This window comes from Rattus norvegicus, chromosome 5 (genome assembly GCF_036323735.1).
Source record: "Rattus norvegicus strain BN/NHsdMcwi chromosome 5, GRCr8, whole genome shotgun sequence".
NCBI lineage: Eukaryota > Metazoa > Chordata > Mammalia > Rodentia > Muridae > Rattus > Rattus norvegicus.
The window spans coordinates 155,456,453-155,479,870 of NC_086023.1; the positions used below are offsets into that span (position 1 = coordinate 155,456,453).

The 23,418-nt window shown below is 49.1% G+C and overlaps 1 protein-coding gene across 4 annotated transcripts in view; it reads left to right on the top strand.

The window, feature by feature from the left end:
* Ece1 (endothelin converting enzyme 1) overlaps positions 1–6,271 on the top strand; it is a 101,693-nt gene extending 95,422 nt beyond the window's left edge. For 3 of the 4 annotated variants that reach the window (XM_063288516.1, XM_006239275.5, XM_006239276.5), the window contains 2 exons: positions 2,473–2,568; positions 3,983–6,271. In XM_063288516.1, coding sequence (XP_063144586.1) covers positions 2,473–2,568; positions 3,983–4,159 — 273 coding nt within the window. In that variant the 3' untranslated portion in view covers positions 4,160–6,271. The remainder of the gene's footprint in view (positions 1–2,472; positions 2,569–3,982) is intronic. The other variant, NM_053596.2, reaches the window with a different exon arrangement.
* Positions 6,272–23,418: the final 17,147 nt, after the last annotated feature.

Here is a 23,418-nt window from a genome sequence, read left to right on the forward strand (position 1 = left end):
GAGTTTTGGAGCTCAGCCCACACAAACCTCCCTGCTGGAAACCTGCCTTCCTGAGACACGGGGAAGGATCAGGCCCACTGCACAGCCTGGCCACTCCTTCCAGACAGAAGTAGGGGCCTGGGTGGGAGAAGACCTGTATTGGCTACTTTTTTTCAGTGTGAGAAAATAACTCGGCAACTTAAGGAATAAAGAATTCGTTCTGGTTTGCAGCAGGGAATACAGTCTGTCTGTTGTAGGGGAAAAGGCATGGTGGCAGGAGTCAGGGAGCTGACTGTTCACATCGGCTCTGAGGTCAGGACTTAGAAAGCAAATAGGGGTCTGGAGAGATGGCTCAGTGGTTAAGAGCACTGACTGCTCTTCCAGAGGTCCTGAGTTCAAATCCCAGACACCACATGGTGTCTCACAACGATCTGTAATGGGATCCTTGCCCTCTTTTAGTGTGTCTAAAGATAGTGACAGTGTACTTATATACATATTAAATAAATAAATCTTAAGAAAGCAAATAGGAAGTAGGCTGGGCTGTGAAGCCTGGAGGCCTGCCCTCAGTGACTCACTTCCTCCAATGAGACACCACCTCCTCAAGATGTTCAGCCTTTCCAGACAGCAGCACCATCTAGTAACCCAGTGAGGACATTTCACATTCAAATCATAGCGAGGACACAGAGAGAGTCCTGGGGCTGGCATCATTCACCTGAGTTGTGTGACAGAGAACCGTTAACACCTGGACTGGTAAGCCATTGGGAAGGTGAAACCAGGTGACTTGGACCCACTCCTGACCCAGTGAGGCCCTCGGAGATGTCAGCTGAGTTAGGTAGAAGAGAAACCTGTCTGGGAAAAGGTGTGTATCTGGCAGAGGGCAGTACAGAGGTTCTTCCTAGCCATGACTGTGAGAGTAGAAGTTCAGAAAAGCAATGTTTACTGGAGCCATGCTGCAAGCAAGCTAGGCTCTGGGTCGCCAGCAAGCTCAAGATATGGTGTTGGCATCTCGTCTCCATTTTGCAGACACAGGAACTGAGTTCAGAAGTATGTCATAGTTGTAGTCTATGCTATGCATAGTCTATGCATGGTTGTATAGCCTCTGCTCGTCAAGGGGCATACATCGAGAGCCTTCTGCCCTCCTGTGCTGTGTTTGAGGCCCTAGAGAGAAGCTGGTAAGTGGGAGTGCTCCCACCCAGCCTGCGATGTGCACGGAGGCAGAGGTCAGGCAAGAAAAGCCTGGTGAGAAAAGGGAGAGTCTGTCTGCTATTGATTGTGGGACAGGCACTAAATGGGGCCAGCGATGGATTATGGGAGTCTCTGGCCTTCTGGCAGGAACGACGTTTGAATTACGGCCTACCAGGGATCTCCGTCCAACCTTTTGCCATTACAACAAGATGTTATTGCCAATAAACATCATGCTTGAGAACTGCACAGTTGGGGGCCAGAGGTGCCTTTAACTCAGCCGTTAAAAGCCGTGGCTGATCTTCTAGAGGACCCGGGTTCAAGAGGCTCTGACATCCTCAGACAGACAGACGTGCAGGCAAAACACCAATGCACATGAAATTTAAAAAAAAAAAACAAAAAACCAAAAACCGCACAACTAGGTTACAAAAGCAATCTGGTTGCAGGTAAAGCTCTGGGATGGAGCCCTTGTCTAGCTTGCATGAAGCCTGGGGTTTGATCACTTAGCACACTGTAAAAACCAGGCTGTGGGCCTCAGCCAGTGAGCCACATTCAACCTTCCCGCTGTTTCAAGGAACACTGCCGTGCCCGTTCATGTGTTATCTGTGGCTCCATTTTAACTCTGAACAGTTGAGTGGTTACGGCAGGGACTCGGTCCACAAAACAGTGGAAGGTCTACTCTCCCAGCTCGCACAGAAATCAGCCATGGCCACACAGGAAGGCCCCCTGAAGCCTTCGCTTGGGAAAGGTGTCTTTTCTGGATCATCTTGAGTCAGGGTAACAGTCAGACAGTGGTTGGAGGGTTGTCCAGGCAAGAGGTGTGGGAGCCGGGTGACGTGGTCAGGGATCTGGGAGGCTTGGTTTGATTGAAGGAATCAAAGACTGTTGAACAGCTTGGGGAAGGGGAGGACTGTTGACTATTGATTGGGGAGTTCTATGCACACTTGTGTGTATGCGTGCGTGCGTGCGTGCGTGCGTGTGTGTGTGTGTGTGTGTGTGTGTGTGTGTGTGTAGGGGGAGTTGGAGAGAGCTGTCATTCCCATCTGCTATGTCTAGTTTGAGGTGCATCTTGGGTATCTGGCTGGGACCATTGAAATACACACCTCTGGGAAGAATCTGGAGCAGGAAGCATACGTTTGACAGCAGGAATGATGTCTTTTAGGCCATAAGGTTGAGGACTGAATTCATCCCCTTCTGATTGAGAACACAGAAGGAAGTTGACTCCCCAGCACCCACCTCTTCCCCTAAACCTCCACAAGGAGCCCCTCCTCACCAGTGTCATGTCTGAACTCTGGTGTTCTCTCCTCCCAGGCGTACCAGAACTGGGTAAAGAAGAACGGAGCTGAGCAGATACTGCCCACCCTGGGTCTCACCAGCAACCAGCTCTTCTTCCTGGGATTCGCACAGGTGAGCTCCCCTAGGGGAGGAAAAGGAGGGTGTTCTGTCCTGGGAGTGGACAAGAAGCTTCAGAGCCAAAGGCAGGGTTCTCAAATGGCACCTTCCAAAGCCATCGGACGGTCTTTGGGACCAGTGTTTTTCAACCTGTGGGTCACATCTTCTTGTGGGCAGGAGGGTCAAAGAACCCTTTCACAGGGGTCGCCTAAGATCATTGGAAAACACAGATGTTTGCATTATGATTCATAACAGTAGCAAAGCTACAGTTATGAAGTAGCAACGGAACTAATTTTATGGCCGGGGTCACCATGCCATGAGGTGTTAGGGTCTCATCATTAGGAAGGTTGAGAACCACTGCCCTATACTGAGGTGAGTTGTGAGGAAGGACTAAACTTGAAGGATGCTGGAGAGAGATAGCTCAGTGGTTACAGCACTGCCGTGCTTACAGGGGACTTGGTTTGGTTCCCAGCACCCTCATGGTGTCTCACAACCATCCATAACTCTAGTTTCCATTGGGCGGGGGCAGACGCCCTCTTCTGGCCTCCGAGGACACTGCACACATGTGCCACGCAGTCAGGCAAAACACTCGCACGTGTAAAAGAAGACCAAAAATTTAAAAATAAAACAAAATGAATGGTAATGGAGATGCCTTTGGGTAGATGTAGCCCAGCTGAGCACCCCCTGATTGGTGACCCCAGTGTCATCCCAACACTGCTTAGCCATAAAGGACGTGGCAGCACACGGCTAGAATCTCAGCACTCGGGATAAAGAAGCGGGAGGATCAGAAGTTCAAGCTACATAGAAAATTTGAGGCCAGCCTGGGCTACATAAGAACCTGTTTCAAAAAATATATCTTGTGTCCTGTAGATGAGTAAACAAAGTGGACTAAGATCCCTGCTAGGTCTAAGATTCTAGAAATTTCTTTCTTTCTTTTTTTTCTTCTTGTTTCCTCTTGAGACAAAGTCTCACTGTGTAACCCAGGCTGGCTTCAAATTCACCGAGATCTGTCTGCCTTCTGCCTCCCCGGTGCTGGGATTAAAGGCTTGTGCCATCATGCCTGGTTCTAGAAGTTTCCTAAATTTAATTTAGTTTTCCTAAATTGCCCTGGAGTGTGTGTCCAGCCTTCTGTTGGTGCCTGGAATCATCAGGCTGTTAAGCAAAGGGATCAAATCCTCTAAGGCGTCTGAGTAACGTTTGGCAGATTCATGTGTGCGGATGAGCCAGGCACAGAAGAGTCAGAGCCTTCGCTCTGGCTGGAGGGGCAAGGGGCAGAAACCCCTAGCAGAGAGGGGCCACCCGTGGGCGTATCTAACCCCCTGGCCTCCCCACTCCACCTGCTCCTGACTCCCTGGAATCTTGGGGCCAGTCCAGCAGCTTCAGGCCCCCACAGTGACCCAGCTTCCCTTCGTTACTGCCCCACCCCCAGGTCTGGTGCTCGGTCCGCACACCAGAGAGCTCCCACGAAGGCCTCATCACCGATCCGCACAGCCCCTCCCGCTTCCGGGTCATCGGCTCACTCTCCAACTCCAAGGAGTTCTCAGAACACTTCCGCTGCCCGCTCGGCTCCCCCATGAACCCTCGCCACAAATGCGAAGTCTGGTAAGGGCTGAAGCGCAGAGAACACAGGTGGAAGAAGGGAAGGGGCCTGCAGCCAGCTCCCGGGAACAGGGCCGCGCTGTCACCCTCCTTCCAGCCCCTCGGCCGAGGGCCCCTTCCCCACCCTGGAGGGTATGCAGCCATCTTGTCTAAGCCTATGCCAGAGGCTCAGCACTGGAAGCCAACATTTGACCCCCTTCGAAGCTCCAGCATCCCAGACACCCTTGAGTGATGCTATACCGGGCCTTTGGGTGTGTCAAGCTGGTGGCTTGCCAGCCCTGGGCCTCACACTGACAATGGCAGTGGGACAGGACCCTTTGCCACGTCCAATGCCAGATATACCACAATACCACTGTGTCAAATGCTTTAAAGATATATTTTTTGGGGAGACTATTTTTTAAGCATTATGGAATACACTGGAAATCTTCAGGGAAAATGCATTTAAAACACTTTTTTTTAAAAAAAGATTAGTATATTTATTATGTTCTCTTTTTTTTTTCTAAACAACCTGCGGACAAAGGAAACCCCACTGATTGACCCCAGGGGACCCCAGGCTGTTGAGCAGGCCACCAGTTTGAGCACTGCTTTAGCCCATTGTTGGTGTAATTGCTTGTGCAGTCAGGAGATGTAGGGGCCAGGCAGAAGGGGTGGCCAGCTGAAGGGCCTGATTTATGGGCATGGCCTTCTCTGTCCTGTCTCCGGAGTCCAACCATGGGAACCCCAACAAGGACGGGCTGTTACCCAAGTTGATCCCTATGGCAGTACAAAGCCAGAGTAATGGCCTCCGTACAACCGGGGGACCCCTGAACACTCTGGACAACATCACAGGAGCCCGTCGGGGCTGAGACCCCACACCCCATCAGATGCACACTATTGTCCAAAGATGTCTTGTTTTGGTCCCACCTCTTCTGGCCTTGGGACCGGTTGCCTCTCTGTAGCAGTTCTGACATCCTGAAGTGGTCGCCCTCTGTACCAGGGGAAAGGGGAAAGAGAAAGCAGTCCAGTTCTCCCTCCAAGCTCCGTAGCCTGTAGTTACCCTGGCTTGGCTCCTGGGACCCCTTCTCTAGTGCCTTACCCCAGGCCACAGCCCCTGAGCCCCTTTGAGGAGGCAGCATTTGTCTTGCTTTCTCAGTGGAGCCCCCAAGTGTCCTGACTAGAAGCCAACACCATAGCCCCACTCCCAGAAGCCCCAGGGTACCGTCCCAAACCCTACAGGACAGCCATTCCACACATTCCCCACCCCACCCCCCTCTGCAGCAGGCCAAGACTGGAAGGTTCCCAGCCCCATCGGGCTCCAGGGAATGGCAGGATGTCATCCACCCACAGCATCACCTAACAGATATGTGGGCCTCCACTAAGTGGCGCTCACTGAGGTTTTCATGACTGCTGTAGGGAGCAAGCTCTTGTGACCTGTGTGTGAGGAGCGCAGTAGAAGTGCCCATCACAGCCCCTGGCAAGTCATGCCCCCACATAGCACAACACACACACACACTCACCTGGAAGCCAGAGTCCTCCTTGGCCAAGACGCAGAGACAGTGTAGTCTCGGTCCTGCTAGCGTAGCGATAGTCTTAGCACTGGGATGGGGAGCTGCAAGCCGGTGTCTGGCAAGGTTCTTGGTCCCTGTGAACACATTCGAGGTCTCAGCTCTTCGGGGAAAAGTAACACAGGAAGCAGGAAGGTGCTGGAGCCACGCCCTGCCACACAGGGGGGACCTTCTGGGTGGGATCATCTGCCCTTTCTATCCCCTCGCCCTGCTTCCCCACAGGTGGCCGTCCTGGATGCCAGTATCTAGAAGCAGGGTCCTGAGCTGGAGTTAGCCATGCACGCATTGCTCAGGGTGTGCAGGGAGCCAAGGCAGGAAAACCCAGGCTGGTTAGGGATGGATGGGTGCAAAAGCAGCATCCCGACCCCTGTCCCTCCAGAGATTTGAGAAGGGCAGAATTAGGAAGGGCACCCGCCCTCAGAAAGAGCCCTCCTCTCAAGCCCGGAGTTTCCCTGCAGGCACAAGGACATGGGGTTTGGAACTGGGGACTCTATTTTTTTGTATTATTGTGTTTTGTGCTACTGTAGTTTTGGTGTGGCACCTATTATAATTAAAATAAAGTACTTATACCAAGAGCTGGGTGTCTGGGTGTCGGTCCTTGGGGGATGTGGGTCCTGTGGGACTGTGGGAGGGACCCTGGTATAGGTTGATGTCAAGACTGTACATGATTGGACAGTAGAGAGTAGGGCAGGGAAAAAGTTTCTGTAAGGCAGGAGAGAGGAGGAAGGAGGGTTATCAAGACAGAGTCTACAGAGGAGGATGGTTCAGATTTAGGAGATTTAGGTGAACTAGATCGATTTTATCTTGTCTGGGTGGGTGGTTTATATCTTTATCAGTTGGCAGTGAATTTATTGTGTGGATGAATTGTGGATTGAGAATTTAACATGGAAATCTGGTTGCCATCCCTTCCAGGGGGTGCTTGGGTAAGTACTCCCTGCCGATGTGAACTGTGCCCCCACACACACACGCAAACACACACACAGGTGCACCCATGAGCACATGTGCACCCCATATATGCACACACACACACACACACATGCACACTGTGAAAGTCACATTCCCATTGTCTTAGAGCAAAGGACTTTCCAGTCCCAGATGTTTGGGTAGAGTAGGGAGTTTTGAAGAGTTTCGAGAAAGAACCAGCCATTTTCTACACAGTCTCTGTCTCATAAACTCCTTCAAGGCCCCACACAGCATCACCTTCTCTGGGAGGCCCATCCTCACCTCCTAGTCCACACAGGCTTCTCTCTCTCTCTTTTTTTTTAAGATTTATTCATTTATTATATATAAGTACACTGTAGCTGTCTTCAGACACACCAGAAGAGGGCATTAGAGCTTATTACAGATGGTTGTGAGCCACCATGTGGTTGCTGGGATTTGAACTCAGGACCTCTGGAAGAGCAGTCAGTGCCCTTAACCACTGAGCCATCTCTCCAGCCCCGACCCTAAACTTCTGATCCTCCTGTCTCCACCTCCCAAGGGTGGAGATTACAGGTGTGCACCACCACACTAAGTTTATGAGGTGCAGGGAATGGAACCCAGGACCTCCTGCTGAAATGTATGTCCCCTGTCCCTCCCAGGTGAGCATGTCATGTGATGACCTCAGAGGTAAGTATGTCACACTCGAGACCGTGGTGGTACAGAGTAAGAGCAAGGGAGTGCATTTTGATCGATTTGATCAAGCAATGGATGAATGTGTATCTGGGTGAGGAGTTACACCTGGCGCACACGCGCACACTGGCACTCACACCCAGCGTGCCACAAATTAAAATAAAATAAGTCTTAAAACCAAACAAAGCTGGGGTTGGGGATTTAGCTCAGTGGTAGAGCGCTTGCCTAGGAAGCGCAAGGCCCTGGGTTCGGTCCCCAGCTCCGAAAAAAAAAAAAAGAACCAAAAAAAAAAAAAAAAAAAAAAGCAAACAAAGCAAAGACCAAGCATGGTGGTGTAGGCCTTTAAGGAGGTGTCTCTCAGTCTCTCATAGCCATGGCTGGCCTGGAGCTAGTTAGATAGACCAAGCTGACCTCAAGCCCCAGAGATCCACCATCTGCCTCTACTCCTCTCTCATAGCCATGGCTGGCCTGGAGCTAGTTAGATAGACCAAGCTGACCTCAAGCCCCAGAGATCCACCATCTGCCTCTACTCCGAGCCAGAGACTAATGGGGCACAACTACAGCTGACTTAGTCTGGAAGAAAATGGTGTGCATGTCACACCCGGGGTATCCAGGAGCCTGTACCTGGGCTTCTACCGTGTCCGTGTATTTGCCCCAGTGCCAGGGTACATCCCTGGTTCTTCAAAGGGCGTGTGCGGGCTCAAGCAAGCAGTTTCACGTGGCAGTGTTAAGTTATGACCACAAGGTGGCGCCAAAACACAAGGGTCTCGCTCTGGGTCCACCTGGTGATCTGAGGCAAAAGAGCCGTTCAGGGGCAGTTAAGGGCGCTGCTGGGGCTGACAGGACCCACCCCCACTCATTAGACATTAGAAGGCAGATCTTTAAGAAATCCTGGACTAGGCTCCCGAAGATGTAAAATTCCTGTCCCTCCTTCACAACTTCCTGACTTGGGCACGTTACATTCCATCTCTGAACCCTAGTAATGACACGAACGGAGGTTATATTCCAGGCCGAAGCCTCGCGTCACCCTCATTTTAGAAATGGGCTGGCCAGTATGGAAACTCAGAACTCAGGGTTTCAGACCTGAATTCAAATGCCACTCCAATCCCCAACTAGCTGTAACGCTGGCTGCCATTAGAGTTGCCTGGGAAGGGGGGAACCTCAGTTGAGGAATGGCTTCCATCAGTTGGCCTGTGGCCTTGTGGGGGATGGGCATCTTTAAAAAAAATTGCTAATTGATGCTGGAGAGCCCACCTCACCTTGTGTGGTGTCACCTTTAAGCAGGTGGGGGGGGGGGGCTGGAGAAACAGCACAGTGGTTAAGAGCACTGACTGCTCTTCCAGAGGTCCTGAGTTCACTTCCCAGCAACCACATGGTGGCTCACAACCATCTGTAATGGGATCTGACGCCCTCTTCTGGTGTGTCTGAAGACAGCTACAGTGTACTCATATACATTAAATAAGTAAATAATTTTTTTAAAAAAGAAACTTAAGGCCAGCTAGGGCTACAATTTAGTTCCAGAACAACCAAGGCTATAGTGTGATATCTGACCTTAAACCAGCATATCATGCTGCTCAGTGTTTTAATCATTATAGAAATCCAACGCTCATTGTGTTCTTAGTGAAGTTTTGGGATTGGGGATCTGCTCGCTCACAGTTCTTTTGAAATCCTCGGGAAGATCCCCTGCCCTTGTCTGAGATCTCCTGGAGGCCAGGATGGCTTCACACGCATTGACATCCTCATGCTTAGGAAGACCCAGAACTTCCCATCCTCCTGTCTCCACCGGTCTTGTGTTGGAATTGTGAGGTGTTTCCCTTCACTTCCAGCTGCTGTTGTCCCTCCTCCTCTTCCTCCTCTCCCTCCTTCTCCTTCTCTGAGACAGGATTTCTCTGTGTAGCCCTGGCTATTCTAGAACTCACTCTGTAGACCAGGGTGGCCTCAAACTCAGAGATCCACCTGCCTCTGCCTCGGAGTACTGAGATTAAAGGCGTGTTCTACCTCGGCCTGGCAGTGACAGCAACTGTTGCTGCTGGTGTTGCTTCCTCTTCCTCCTCTTCCTCCTCCTCCTCTTCTTCTTCCTCTTCCTCCTCTTCCTCCTCCTCCTCCTCTTCTTCTTCCTCTTCCTCCTCCTCTTCCTCCTCCTCTTCTTCACCATATGGATTCTGGATTGAACTCAGTTTGTCAGGCTTGGAAGACAAGCATCTTTACCAGGCATCTAAAGGTGCCTGGCTGTCATCCTCTCGTCGTTATCATTGTCCGTGTAGGTCTTAAAGATTAGATTTATTTATTTATTTAATGTGCACACATGTGTGCCTGAGTGTACATATGCGCCCTGTAGAGGGAATCTTTTGTGCAATGTATGGAAGTTTCACCTGCCAATAAGAAAAGCTTATGGCCGATGATCTAAGCAGGATCAGAAGGTGGGGCATCCTGGGGGGGGGGAGAGAGAGAGAGAGAGAGAGAGAGAGAGAGAGGATTCATGTGGCATGACTTAGAATAGAATTAATAGGTAATCGAGTTATGATCTAGTTGTGGTGCAAGATTAGCCTAGGCATTTGCTCGTTTATAAGAAGTCTCAGGGGCTGGAGAGATGGCTCAGCAGTTAAGAGCACTGACTGCTCTTCCAGAGGTCCTGAGTTCAAATCCCAGCAACCACATGGTGGCTCACAGCCGTCTGTAATGAGATCCGATGCCCTCTTCTGGTGTGTCTGAAGACAGTGACAGTGTGCTCATATAAATAAAATAAATTAAAAATTTTTTATATATATGTTTGCTTTGTTGTCTGTGTCTTAGGGTTACTATTGCTGTAACACTTTGACCAAAGCAACTTGGGGAGGAAAGGGTTTATTCGGCTTACACTTCCATATCCCAGTTCATCATAAAGGACGTCAGGACAGGAACTCAAGCAGGGCAGGTACTGGAGGCAGGAGCTGGTGCAGAGGCCATGGAGGGTGCTGCTTACTGGTTTACTCAGCCTGGTTTCTTATAAAACACAGGAGCACCAGCCCAGAGATGGTACCACTCACAACAGGCTGGCCTGTCCTCCATTCCACTATTAAGAAAATGCCTTACAGCTGGATCTTACAGAGGCAATTTCTCAAGTGAGGCTCCCTCCTTTCAGATGACTCTAGCTTGCGTCTAGTTAACATAAACTAGCCAGCATGGTCTGGTTTGGTTTTTTTTTTTGTTTGTTTAGTAAACAGGGTCTCACTATGTACCCCTGGCTGATCTGGAACTGGCTCTGTAGACCAGGCTGGCCTTGAATTCAGAGATCTACCTGCCTCTGCCTTCCAAGTGCTGGGATTAAGACAGGTACCAGCCACCACTTCTAGCCCCTATTTTAAAACTAGAACCTCTCTTTTGTTCTTCGGCAATTTCATAGGTGTAAACAAGGTATCTTTATCAAACCCCACCCACCCCCATCTCTTCATGTCCTGCCTTTTTTATGTGTGGTTTGGTTGGGGGCAGGTGGGTCGTTTGGTATTTTCTTTTGTGACTGCCTGAATGCTGACTTGTACTTGGCTTGATCCTGTGTGGATAAGGACAGTTAAGGTGAGTTCCTTAGTACAATGGACATGGACATGTCCTGTCCAGAACAGTTTATTTCATTCAAATAATTAGATTGATCAATTATTAATTGATCAAGGATTAATTTGACTAATTTGTCAAATTAAAATAATCAATCAAATAAATTAATCTCACAGCCAGTAGGAGGTAGTGGTGGTGCACATCTTTAATCCCAATACTTGGGGTGGCAGAGGCAGGTGGATCTCGGAGTTTGAGGCTAGCCTGGTCTACAGAGTGAGTTCCACAACAGCCAGGGCTACACAGAGAAATCTCTCTTTCTCTCTCTCTCTCTCTCTCTCTCTCTCTCTCTCTCTCTCTCTCTCTTACACACACACACACACACACACACACACATACATACACACACACACACAGAGAGAGAGAGAGAGAGAGAGAGAGAGAGAGAGAGAGAGAGAGAGAGAGAGAGGAGTCCCTTGAATTCCCTATTTAGCCTAAACTGGCCTTGAACTCACACAATCCTCCTGTCTCAGGTTCCCTACATAAGTAGTGCTGGGATTATAGATGTTTCCTCACCTAACAATTTCATCCCCTCTCACAAGCCTCACCTCCTCCATCAGAAAAACAAAACCAAAACCAAAAGTGGTTCAGTGTGACTGGACACCCAGCAGGAACTCTTTACAGCCCTGACAGGTCAGGCTGCTTCTCCGCCTCTCCCTTCCCTCCCTCCCTCCTTCCCTCCCATCTACCTCCCTCCCTTTTTTTTTTTTTCTTCCTGTTTTAAGTAGCCCTGGCTGTTGTCCTAGAACTCACTCTGTAGACCAGGCTGGCCTCAAACTCAGAGATCCACCTGCCTCTGCCTCCTGAGTGCGGGGGTTAAAGGGGTGCACCACAACCCCGGTCTTTCTGTTCTTCTTCTTTTTTTTTTTTTTTTCTTTTTCAGAGCTGGGGACCGAACCCAGGGCCTGCGCTTGCTAGGCAAGCACTCTACCACTGAGCTAAATCCCCAGCCCCTTTCTGTTCTTCTTCATCCATCATTTATTCCTTCTTTCATCAATGATGTATCACTTTATTCCAGGTGCAGGAAACAAGCCAGACATTCAGCAAAGCAGGTGGCATTCCTGGGGAGGCTCTGGTTGGAAGCCTGTTTATTCAAAAGCTGCCTTCCTCCTTCCCTCTGGCCATCAATCCTTGCGGGTTATTTCGATAGGTTTGGAATAGGGGGAACTTATGCCAAGAGTTTATTTCTGTGCATCTCTGGGTGGCTATGTACACACACACACACACACACACACACACACACACACACACACACAATTTATATATAACATTGGCAGCAGCGTTGTCATGGTAACCAGCTTTTGGTATCTCTGGGCATGTGAGTGGGGGAGCTTTATGGAGCACCCCTGCATGCCCTTTTGTATGGTGTGAAATCCTGCCAGGAGAGCAGCCCCCCCGAGAGCTTTTGACAGCGCCTTTGATCTGCCCTGTGTATTTTCCTCATTGACCTTGTCAGACGTGAGTGAACGTGAACGGACTGAGTGTCAAGCTCAGAGGCTGGTGGACAAGATCCTCTGGGACGTTTGCCAACTCGGTGGCACGACGCTAGGGCTTTCCCTCCTTTGAAACGCTGAGGGTTGGAGGAAGATGTGACTGAAAAGACACAAGACAGCCAAGGGTTGTATTCTCAGAAATCATAGCCACACTGGCCGCTTTGAATGTGGCCTGCAGTGGGGGATTGGGGAAGGGGCTGGATGCCAGCCAGAGGGTGAGGAGGAAAATTGTGATTCCCTGAGTGCTGGCATAGGCCCAGCCCCAGAGCGACGCCTGTGAACGTGCAATCCTCAAGTCAGTACTGTGAGATGCACAGTGTCATTCTCAGTGGGAACCTGGGATGTGAAGAAGAGGGGCCAGATAAGTAGGAAGGGACGAAGCTGGGATTTGAACCCAGGTCCAGAACCCTGGCTTTGCACACTCTCCTTCTCTGTTTAATGTTGTTGTAACTGGACACCATAGACTGGGCTATATATTTAACTATTTTTAGATTTATTTATTTTATTATATGTGAGTTCACTGTCACTGTCCTCAGACACAGCAGAAGAGGAAATCAGATCCCATTACAGATGGTCGTGAGCCACCATGTGGTTGCTGGGAATTGAACTCAGGACCTCTGGAAGAGCAGTCAGTACTCTAACCTCTGAGCAATCTCCCCAGCCCCTGGGCTGTTTATTTATTATGTTTTGTTTTTTTAAAGATGGGATTTCTCTGTGTAGCCTTGGGTATCCTGGAGCTCACTCTGTAAACCTGGCTGGCCTCAAACTCACAAGAGATCCTCCTGCCTCTGCCTCCAGAGTGCTGGTATGAAAGGCCTGCATCGCCGCACTGGGCCTTATTTATTTATTTTGAGTCAGGGTCTCGCTCTGTCGTCCTGGCTGTCCTAGAACTCATATAGACCAGGCTAGCTTCAGTCTGCCTTGGCCTCTCAAGTGCCAGGATTAAACTGCCATGCCTGGCTGACTTCTTTTACTCTTAATCATGTATACTTGTGTCAGTGCACGTGTGGGCGAGTGTCTGCAGAAGGCCAGAAGAGGGGATCGGAGTCCCCGGAGCTCAAGGTGATTGTGAGTCACCTGATGTCCATGCTGGGACTTGGCCTTGATGCCTTCAAGAGCAGGACATGCTCTTAAGTACTCAGCCATCTACCCAGACCTCCCTCTTTAAAAAACAAAACATTAACAGGCTCGAGAGATGGCTCAGTGGTTAGAGCACCAACTGCTCTTCCAGAGGTCCTGAGTTCAAATCCCAGCAACCACATGGTGGCTCACAACCATCTGTAGTGGGATCTGATGCCCTCTTCTGGTGTGTCTGAAGACAGTGATGGTGCACTCATATACCATAAATAAACAAGCAAGCAAATAAATAAATAAATAAATAAATAAATAAATCTTTTAAAAGAACATGAACCCTTTAGTTAGTGTTCACCTCGTACGCATGAGGACCCGAGCTTGAGCCCCAGCTCTCATATCAAAAAGCCGGATGTCTGGTCTATGCTTGTAATCTAAGTGCTGAGGGAGTACACCGCGGGCCCTTGGCAATCACTAACCCACCACCCTCACCTAGGGGTGAGCCCCAGGTCCCAGGGAGAACCCTGTCTCATGAAACAAGGTGAGTGTCTGCCAGGGAAGGACCCCCCAAGGCTGCCCTCAAGTGTACGTGCCCACACGTGTGCATCTGTCTGTGCGTGTGTGTACACGTGAACACACACCTACACGCCGTGAACAGTCTACCCCTAGCACCGTCATGGACTTCTGCTCTCTCATGAGCTCACTGACTCCTCCGTTCTCTTCGTGATCCACCCTTCAGACGCCATCACTCTAATTTCTGGGGGTTGGGTTTCCAGTACATGAACTCTGCGGATACACACACCGGAGCCATGCCGCACTCTACATACCTCTGGTCCGTTTACTTCAGTCATATTTCCCCTCAATTCTAGGCCAGGACTGGAGAGAATCAGCAAGGAAAGGGAACATTCCCTGAGAAACCCAAGTCCCGGTGACATACCCCGTCACGGGCAGTTAGCAGGGTGCCCAGTCTAAGTCCGTGTGAGAGTTTATTGTACAGGAAGTGAGCTGGCTCAATTGTTTTCGTGCGGACTTGGTCTCGTACTGATTTTGCAACCTGGGGCCTTTCCGCATGCTAAGGACGTGCTCCACCCATGAGTCAGTGCCACCAGGTACTCGCAACCAGTTCCTTATCGAGTCTGGTTAGACTAATGACTGTATTAGAGATCAAAGAGGGGTGAGCCAGTCACCCAGTTTATGAGCTGAGATCTGACTTCAGAACTGGTACTTCTCTACCCCAGTGTCCTTCCGGCCCAGGAGGGAAGGTACCACAGTTCTTTAGCCCACCCGTGTGGGACTGCCCCTCTACAGAGGCCTCAACAGGGACAGAGGTCTGGGGTAAAATAAGAGGGAAGGAGGTCCCCTTTTTCTTTTCAGAAAGGGTTTTACTGTGTGGCTCTGACTATCCTGGAACTCATGATGTAGACCAGGCTTGCCTTGAACTCCCAGAAATCTGCCAGCCTCTGCCTTCGGGGCGGGGGGACTGGGACTAAAGAGGTGTGGTACCACACCTGGAAGGCAGGAATGCCTTGTTTATTGACAATGTCTTATGTGTCTCTTGATCTTTATCTATTATTTATTTACTTATTTATTTAATGTCTATGAGTACACTGTAGCTGTCTTCAGACACACCAGAAGAGGGCATCAGATCCCATTACGGATGGTTGCGAGCCACCATGTGGTTGCTGGGATTTGAACTCAGGACCTCTAGGAAGAGCAGTCAGTGCTCTTCGCCCCTGAACCATCTCTCCAGCCCCCGTGTGTCTCTGGATCTTGATAGATCTTTCTTCCCATAGCTTTGCTGGTTCACCAGAACTACCACAGGCCTCTTCTGACAAAGGAGAGAATTCATGGCCCAGAGAGAGAGAAACAGTTTAACTAAGGTCTCGGAACTGGGCTCAGTGCCAGGATGCACTGTTTTCCAAAACTCACTTCCTGTGCGGCAGAAGTAGGTCAGCCCTGGGCCCTACTCCCACAGTTACTGGTCTTGATGCCAAGAACAGGGCCTTAGTTTCCTCAGCAGAAAAGGACTCTAGCCGTAGTGCAATGGAAGAGGATTCCCACCTCTCCAAGTGGAGGATGTCCCCCAAACTGCCCTGAGTAGGCCTACATAAAATGATTGAATCAATACACCCCTCCCGTATCTGGAGTCTTCTCCATGTCCCGGTGAATCAGGTTCTGGACATTTGGTGACAAAAGTGAAGGTCACAGCCCCTGTCCTTGGGAGAAAGACTTGGAAGCTGGCCATGCTGTGGTATGAAATGAAAGAGATTTCTCTTTCTGTTCAAAGGGAACATTGTGAAGCCAGGTGTCGGGTAGATACCTGGAATCCTGGCCGCTGAGAGGTGGCAGCAGGAGGATTGGGGAGTCAAGGCCAACCGTGGCTACACAGCAAGTTTAAGGCCAGCAGGAGCTATATGAGACCCTGTCTTACGACAAAGCAAAAAGTAACCCATGGGGTGGGCATGTAGTTTAGTTAGTAAAGTCCTTGCTTAATGCCCCCAGCGCCACATAAACTGAGCGCAGTGGGCTATTGCATAAACTAAACTGAGCACAGTGGGCTGTTGCATAGGAAGAGAACCCTGTCTGTAATCCCTGCTCTCTGGAGGAAGAGGCAGAGCCAAGGCTAAGTTGATTCTCACCTACATAGGCGGTTAAGATTGTGTGTGTGTGTGTGTGTGTGTGTGTGTGTGTGTACGTGTGTGTGTATGTATGTTAGGGTATTACTGTTGTGAACAGACACCATGACCAAGGCAACTCCTCTTATACAGGACAACATTTAATTGGGGCTGGCTTACAGGTTCAGAGGTTCAGTCCATTATCATCAAGGCAGGAACATGGCAGCATCCAGGCAGACGTGGTGCAGGAGGAGCTGAGAGTTCTACATCTTCATCTGAAGGCTGCTAGGAGAAGACTGGCTTCCCGGCAGCTAGGATGAGGGTCTTAGCCCACACCCGCAGTGACGCACCTACTCCAACAGAACCACACCTAATAGTGCCACCTCCTGGGCCAAGCATATACAAACCATCATACACACACACACACACACACACACACACACACACACACACACACACGGCCTCAGACTGGCATATATGTATATGTACACAGACACATATATATGAGTTATTGAGTACCTATTATGTGCCATGCACCAAGTTGTGTAAACCCCTTATTAATAAATAGTGTGATAGAATCATAAGAAAATAGCATCCTTGCCCAGCAGGAGAAGTGGAAGGGTGGGAATAATTGTTCCTGGCAGAAAGGAGATGATGAACTGAGGCAAATTTGTCCCGTGACACTTGAGTTATTAATTTGTTTTGATTCTTAATTTTTTTTTTCCTGGACAGGTTCTTGCTTTGTAGCCCTGGCTGTCCTGGGACTTGCTCTATGGTTTAAACCGGCCCGAGACTCTTAACAAACCTGCCTTACCCATGAGCCACTATACCTGGCTCTGACTTGGGTGTCGAAGGCTAAATAGGAGCTCGTAGGCACGTCAGGAATAGGAGATAGAACAGGAGAGAAGAGAGAATGGATGGAAAGCCTTTGGGGGGAGGGGATGAGTGGGTGTTCAGAGTGTGTGCAGGGAAGCATAAGAATGAGAAGCCAGGGGGCTGGAGAGATGGCTCAGTGGTTAGAGCACTGACTGCTCTTCCAGAGGTCCTGAGTTCAAATCCCAGTAACCACATGGTGGCTCACAACCATCTGTGATGAGATCTGATGCCCTCTTCCGGTGTGTATGAAGACAGCGACAGTGTACATGTATTAAAAAAATAAATAAATCGGGGTTGGGGATTTAGCTCAGTGGTAGAGCGCTTGCCTAGCAAGCGCAAGGCCCTGGGTTCGGTCCCCAGCTCCGAAAAAAAGAACAAAAAAAAAAATCTTTAAAAAAAAAAAGAAGAATGAGGAGCCAGCTGTGGCAGGGCCACGGTGGTTCAGCTGAGGAACTCGGACTCTCTCCAGTATCACTTCGGTTGGATACAGGCTGAGCGCCGGGCGCTTTCTTCAACTTCTCCATTCCAGTGGGGGAGGAAACCAAAAGACATTCGTCTGTAGAACTAATTCTGACTGAATCTATCTTCGTTCTCCCACAGATGGCCAAAGGCAGAACACAACAATCCCCCTGCCCTCACTGGCGCGCTCCCCTCTTCCTCTTCTCAGGAGTCAGGAAGTGCCAGTGTGCCAGACCAGCTCCCATGGAGATCGGCTCCCTGGAGCCTGCCTGGAGCTGGGCACCAGCTGTGAGCATCTGGAAATCCAGCTTCCTCCTCTGGCCGTTGGACACAGGCGGCTTTGAATCCAGGCCTCGGGTTCTTTAAGAGCCAAAAGGGGGTTGGACCACCCAGGGACAAGAATACAGTTTCCAGATTCCAGCTGGGATGTGCCAGTCACTTAGAGGAGTCCTGGCACAATGACCTACAGACATTTCACTGGAATTTAGGCGGTGCAAGGGAGGAAGCCAGGAACCAGCAAGGTTCTCTGGTGCAGCCACTGCCACCAGAACATGTTGAAGGCTTTGCCAGACAAGGAAAAAGAAAGTGGGCTCATCTGTCACTTTCGACCAGGGACTCTGTAGCTGGATATTGATGGTCTTGGGGCAAGTGTTATCGGTAACATTTCATCTCTTATCCATGCCAACTTTAGACGGCCGCTTTGCAACTCTCCCCCTCTTCCCCAGTTCACTCTGGTCTCAAAGTTCTATCTCTTTTGTTTCTGGAAGAGCACCAAATCTTAACGTCTTTGTCCCCCTACTCCGTAGTGTGTGTGTGTGTGTGTGTGTGTGTGTGTGTGTGTGTGTGTGTGTGCCCAATCATGCTCTAATTTACTGAGGCAGGCTGTCTCACTGGGTTGACTTCTCTAGGCAGCTTGCCCCATAGATCCCTGGTCTCTACTTGCAAGCATTAGGTTACCAGAAGGCAGCCAGATTCACCCAGCTTCTACCTGGACTTGAACTCCAAGTCCTTCTACAGCAAGTGCTCTCTCATCCACTGAATAATCACCTTCTCTGGTTTGGGGACAGGGTGTCTAGCCTAGGCTATTCTCAGCTTCGTGTCTAGCCTAGGCTATTCTCAGCTTGCTATATAGCCGAGGATGACTTTGAACACCCGAATTTCTTGCCCCCACTTCCTAAGGGCTGGAATTACAAGAGTGTGTCCCAGTATCTAGCTTTGTTTCTTTTTTTTGTTTTTTCTTTTCTTTTTTTTCGGAGCTGGGGACCGAACCCAGGCCTTGGGCTTGCTAGGCAAGCGCTCTACCACTGAGCTAAATCCCCAACCCCGTTTCTTTTTGTTTTTATGAGACAGGGTGTCACATGGCTGGCCTGGAACCCCATGAACACCTGAGGACCACCCTGACCTCCTGATCCTCCTACTCTGGCTCTCAAATCCTGATGGCTTGCTTTTCTTTCCTTTGGGCTCCTATCTCTCTACCCTTTCATTGGATTTAGATCTTGGGCCAGCAAGGTTCACACCAAGCATGCTCTTGGCAAAGGTTGCATGTATCAAAGAGATGAGTTTCATGACACAACCACATAGCCTCTGTGGCTAATAGAGATGGTGTTCTTGGCATTAACATGGCAGGTTTTATGCCAAAAAGCCAGCTCTTCCGGTAAAAACAAACAAACAAAGAAAGGACCATATAGTTCCAGCTTACCAATGTACTTTCAGAAAGGGTTTGTTTTTAAAGACTATATCATCAAGACTCCATGAACCAAGCCCCACAAGCTTTAATTAAGAAATCGCGGGTTGGGGATTTAGCTCAGTGGTAGAGCGCTTGCCTAGGAAGTGCAAGGCTCTGGGTTTGGTCCCCAGCTCCAAAAAAAAAAAAAAAAAAGTTGGTTTTAAGGGGCTGGAGAGATGGCTCAGCGGTTAAGAGCACTGACTGCTCTTCCAGAGGTCCTGAGTTCAAATCCCAGCAACCACATGGTGGCTCACAACTATCTGTAACAGGGATCCGATGCCCTCTTCTGGTGTGTCTGAAGACAGCTACAGTGTACTCATATAAATAAAAATAAGTCTTTAAAAAAAAAAAAAAAGAGTAGTCTTGGATGCTGGTGGGAGTCTGACCCCAGTGTGGGGGAGGGATGGAGACGGGCAGAGCTAGGGGCTTGTTGGTCTGCCAGCCTTTCTGAGATGGCAAGCTCCAAGTTATCAAAAAATAAGTGGGGCTGGAGAGATGGCTCAGCGGTTAAGAGCACCGGACTGCTCTTCCAGAGGTCATGAGTTTAATTCCCAGCAACCACATGGTGGCTCACAACCATCTGTAAAGAGATCTGATGCCCTCTTCTGGTGTATCTGAAGACAGCTACAGTGTACTTATATATAATAAATAAATAAATCTTTAAAAAAAAAAAATAAGTGGAGAGCAATAGAAGGTACCCGATGTTGACCTCTGGCTTCCACATGGACATAGTGGCTTTTACTTGTATACACACACACCAAAAGAGGACAGAAAGTAGTTATGTTAGACATCCTGGCATTTGTGTGTGTGTGTGTGTGTGTGTACAAGTACACATATATGTACATATTCATATACATATACATATGTAGCAGATCTCAGCTACATAGTAATATCACCTCAAAAACAAACAAATTAACAACAACAACCACAAAAGCCACCAACAGAACAAAATACATGGAGAAAAAGGTACCATGTGTATTGGCTGTGGCCTGTGATCCCAATTCCAGCAGGAAGATGATCTTCAATTAGAGGTCAGCCTGGGCCAAAGAAAGGAATTGGCCAGCTTGGACTCACAGAGTGAGACTCTGTTTCAAAAACCAAAAATTGGGGCTGGGGATTTAGCTCAGTGGTAGAGCGCTTACCTAGGAAGCGCAAGGCCCTGGGTTCGGTCCCCAGCCCCGAAAAAAAGAACCAAAAACAAAAAAAACAAAAATTGATGGGGGGGGTGGGGGACTAATTAGAGCTGGGGTTGTATATCCTTGGTAGTTTGCCTTCTATGCACGCACAAGGTCCTGGGTTTACCACAACACAGGGAGGAGAGCAGGAGAGAAAGGAGCAAGAATGAATGCTTCTAGAACAGATGGACTGGACATGGTGGGAGGCTTATAGTCTCATTTACTTGCAAGGTTCAGGCAGAAGGATTGATTGCTGGGGCACAGGAGTTGGAGTTAGAGGGGCAGCCTGGGCAACACAGTGAGAGCCTGTCTCAAAAAAAAAAAAAAAAAAAGAAAGAAGGAAAAAAAGAAAAGAAAAGAAAAAGAAAGAGAAAAAGAAAAAAAGAAAAAAGAAACTTAAAGGGCCCATCTGAACCCAGTACCAGTTCACATTTACTCAGACGGTAATTGCCCTGAGACTATCCATGAGCGTTCTTTCAGCTCATAGGGAATTCAGGGTTTTGGCCCAGGTTGCTGTAGGCTCTGGGTATAGCAGGCAGCCACCCAAAACGACAATGCTCCTCTAGGGCATGAGCTGTGTCTGTTGTAGGATATTCCGGCCCTGTTCTCTATGTGGTGAGGCTGAGCCTGGGCTTGTGTTGTCGGGATTCCTGCGGGGTAACATAAAATCCTCTGGCAATTCACAATTATTAAGTCGTTCGAATTTCATAGCCCATTTGAGTGCTAGCCACATCAGAGGGATTTTTAAAGGACAATGAAATGTCTCTGCGGAAGTGAATCATAATGGGTAAAGCATACCAAAAAATTACTGCATGCCAGGGAATCCCTGGGTAAGTGTTCCCTGTTTATTCCCTAAACCCCGGGAGGTGGGGAGTGCTTTACAGAGGAGGAAAACCTAGGCTCAAGGAGATTAAGAACGTTCTCTAGGGGCTGGAGAGATGGCTCAGTGGTTGGGAGTGTGTGCAGCTTGTGCAGGAGCCCTGAGTTCAATTCCCAGCACTAAGGTCAGGTGGCTTCACAAAAGCCTGTTAACTCCAGCACCTTGATGTAGCTCCTTCTGGTCTCTGCGGGGGGGCCCCAGCATTCGTATGCACGTACCTTCCCCCATCCCTTCCAATTCCATAAAAGTAGAGCCTTTCATGACTACTGTGAATCCCTTCCCCTACTCTCAAATGGCCTCAAGATTTAGCCTAAATCTAAGATCTTTCATAAACCAGTCTCCTCTTTTTTCCCTTTCTCTCCCTCCCTCCCCCTTTTGAGACAGGGTTTCTCTGTTTTAGCTCCGGCTTTCTTGGAACTCACTATGTAGACCAGGGTGATCTCAAACTCACAGAGATCCACCTGTCTCTTGTGGGATTAAAGGCATGCAACACTATGGTCTGGCTCTGGGACTCTTTTAACCTTAGCAGCCTCCTTAATCTCTTGGCAATGAAGCTCTCATCACTTGGGCCTGCTTCTGTTACCTTCATTCCACGAGTGGGGCCTGGGGAGTCTTAGGCCTGACAGAGGGGGCTTTCACTCATTAAGCTGTTTTGACATCGTCATGGAAAGCTTAGTGAACAAAGAGCTGAGATCAGATTTTTAAATGTTTTTATGTGTATGGGTGTTTTACCTATTATCTGTGTATGTATGAATCTAGTTCCCAAGGAGACTAGGAGGCGGCGATCTGGAGTTCCAAAGGCGTGAGCTGCCTTGTGGTCTAGGAATTGAACCGGGGTCCTCTTGGAGAACAGCCAGTGTTCATAACCTGTGAGCCTTCTCTTCAGCCCCCAGATCAGATTTTCTTGCCAGGTCTATGTTTGACGATAGGGTTGCTATGCTGAGGGCGAGACGTCTAAAAGGTCCTTTCTCAGGTTGGAAGCCCAGGACTTCCTTTTAGATGTCATACAAATTACCTTTCACGTCCTTGAGGCTTTATTTCTTTATTGGTGAATGAGGTGTAACACACATTTTACAGTGTTGTCAGGGAGTTAACCTCTGAAAAAATGTCTACACATAGTAGGTGTTCAGTGTTAGCTGCTCTGTAGGATGTGGGGGTGTCTAGAAGGGTCGGACTTCCTGTACTCAAATACAAGTGTCAGCAAGCACTCAAACCTCGGCTGCAGGGTCAGTTTTGCAAGAAATGAACAAAGGACAATTGTTCTACCACTGATCTACAGCCCTTGCCCCAAGGTCATGCTTTTGGAAGAATGGAGAGAGCCTGTCTCTATAACTTTGCTCGCCAAGCTCCTCCCACTTTATTGCCTGAGGTCAGAATCTTATCTAGACCTTAATATTATTTTGCCCAGGATCTGTCCTGTTTGAGGTTGATAATGCTCACAAAATGCTTAGCAAAGGCCAGGCGCGCACTAATTGCATGATGCTTGTGGCTATTATTAAGATAAAGAAGGAAGCTAGCTCAGAAAAGAATAGCCATTAGGCAATTATCAATCTGTTATCAGCCTCGAGTAAACAGGGAAGTCAAATCTTTCTGCTGGGAACAGATTTTGATTGGGATAAAGAAAAGCCTGAGATCTCAGAAACCTGAAATGAGACTCTGGGGGCCGAAAGGACCATTTGGCAATCTTTCCTGGACTTAGGCAAGCCTGGAGAGGAGTGGAGAAATCCACACTTAAGTAACCTGGGATAACAAATTTATACGGTGGAGCATGCTGAACTAGGAAATAGCTGTCCTGGTCCAGAGGCGGGAGGAGGCCTTCCTTCTAATGCAGGGCACTGTGGAGGCTCGGACAGCTAGAGGTAGTGGGGAGCAGGCCACGTAGCTTTTATCCTACAGGGAGCACCACATGTAAAGCTTTAGTTAAAAACAAAACAAAACAAAAAAAAGAGGGCCTGGTGGTGAGTGCCTATAATCCCAGTACTTGGAAGGTAGAGAGGCAAGATGGATCAGGAGTTCAAGACCATCCTCAGGCATGTAGAGAGTTGAGGCTAGCCTGGGCTACTTAAGACCCTCCCTCAAAAGACAAGCAAGTGGGCTGGAGAGATGGCTCAGTAGTTAAGAACACTGACTGCTCTTTCAGAGGTTCTGAGTTCAAATCCCAGCAACCACATGGTGGCTGACAGCCATCTGTAATGGGATCTGATGCCCTCTTCTGGTGTGTCTGAAGACAG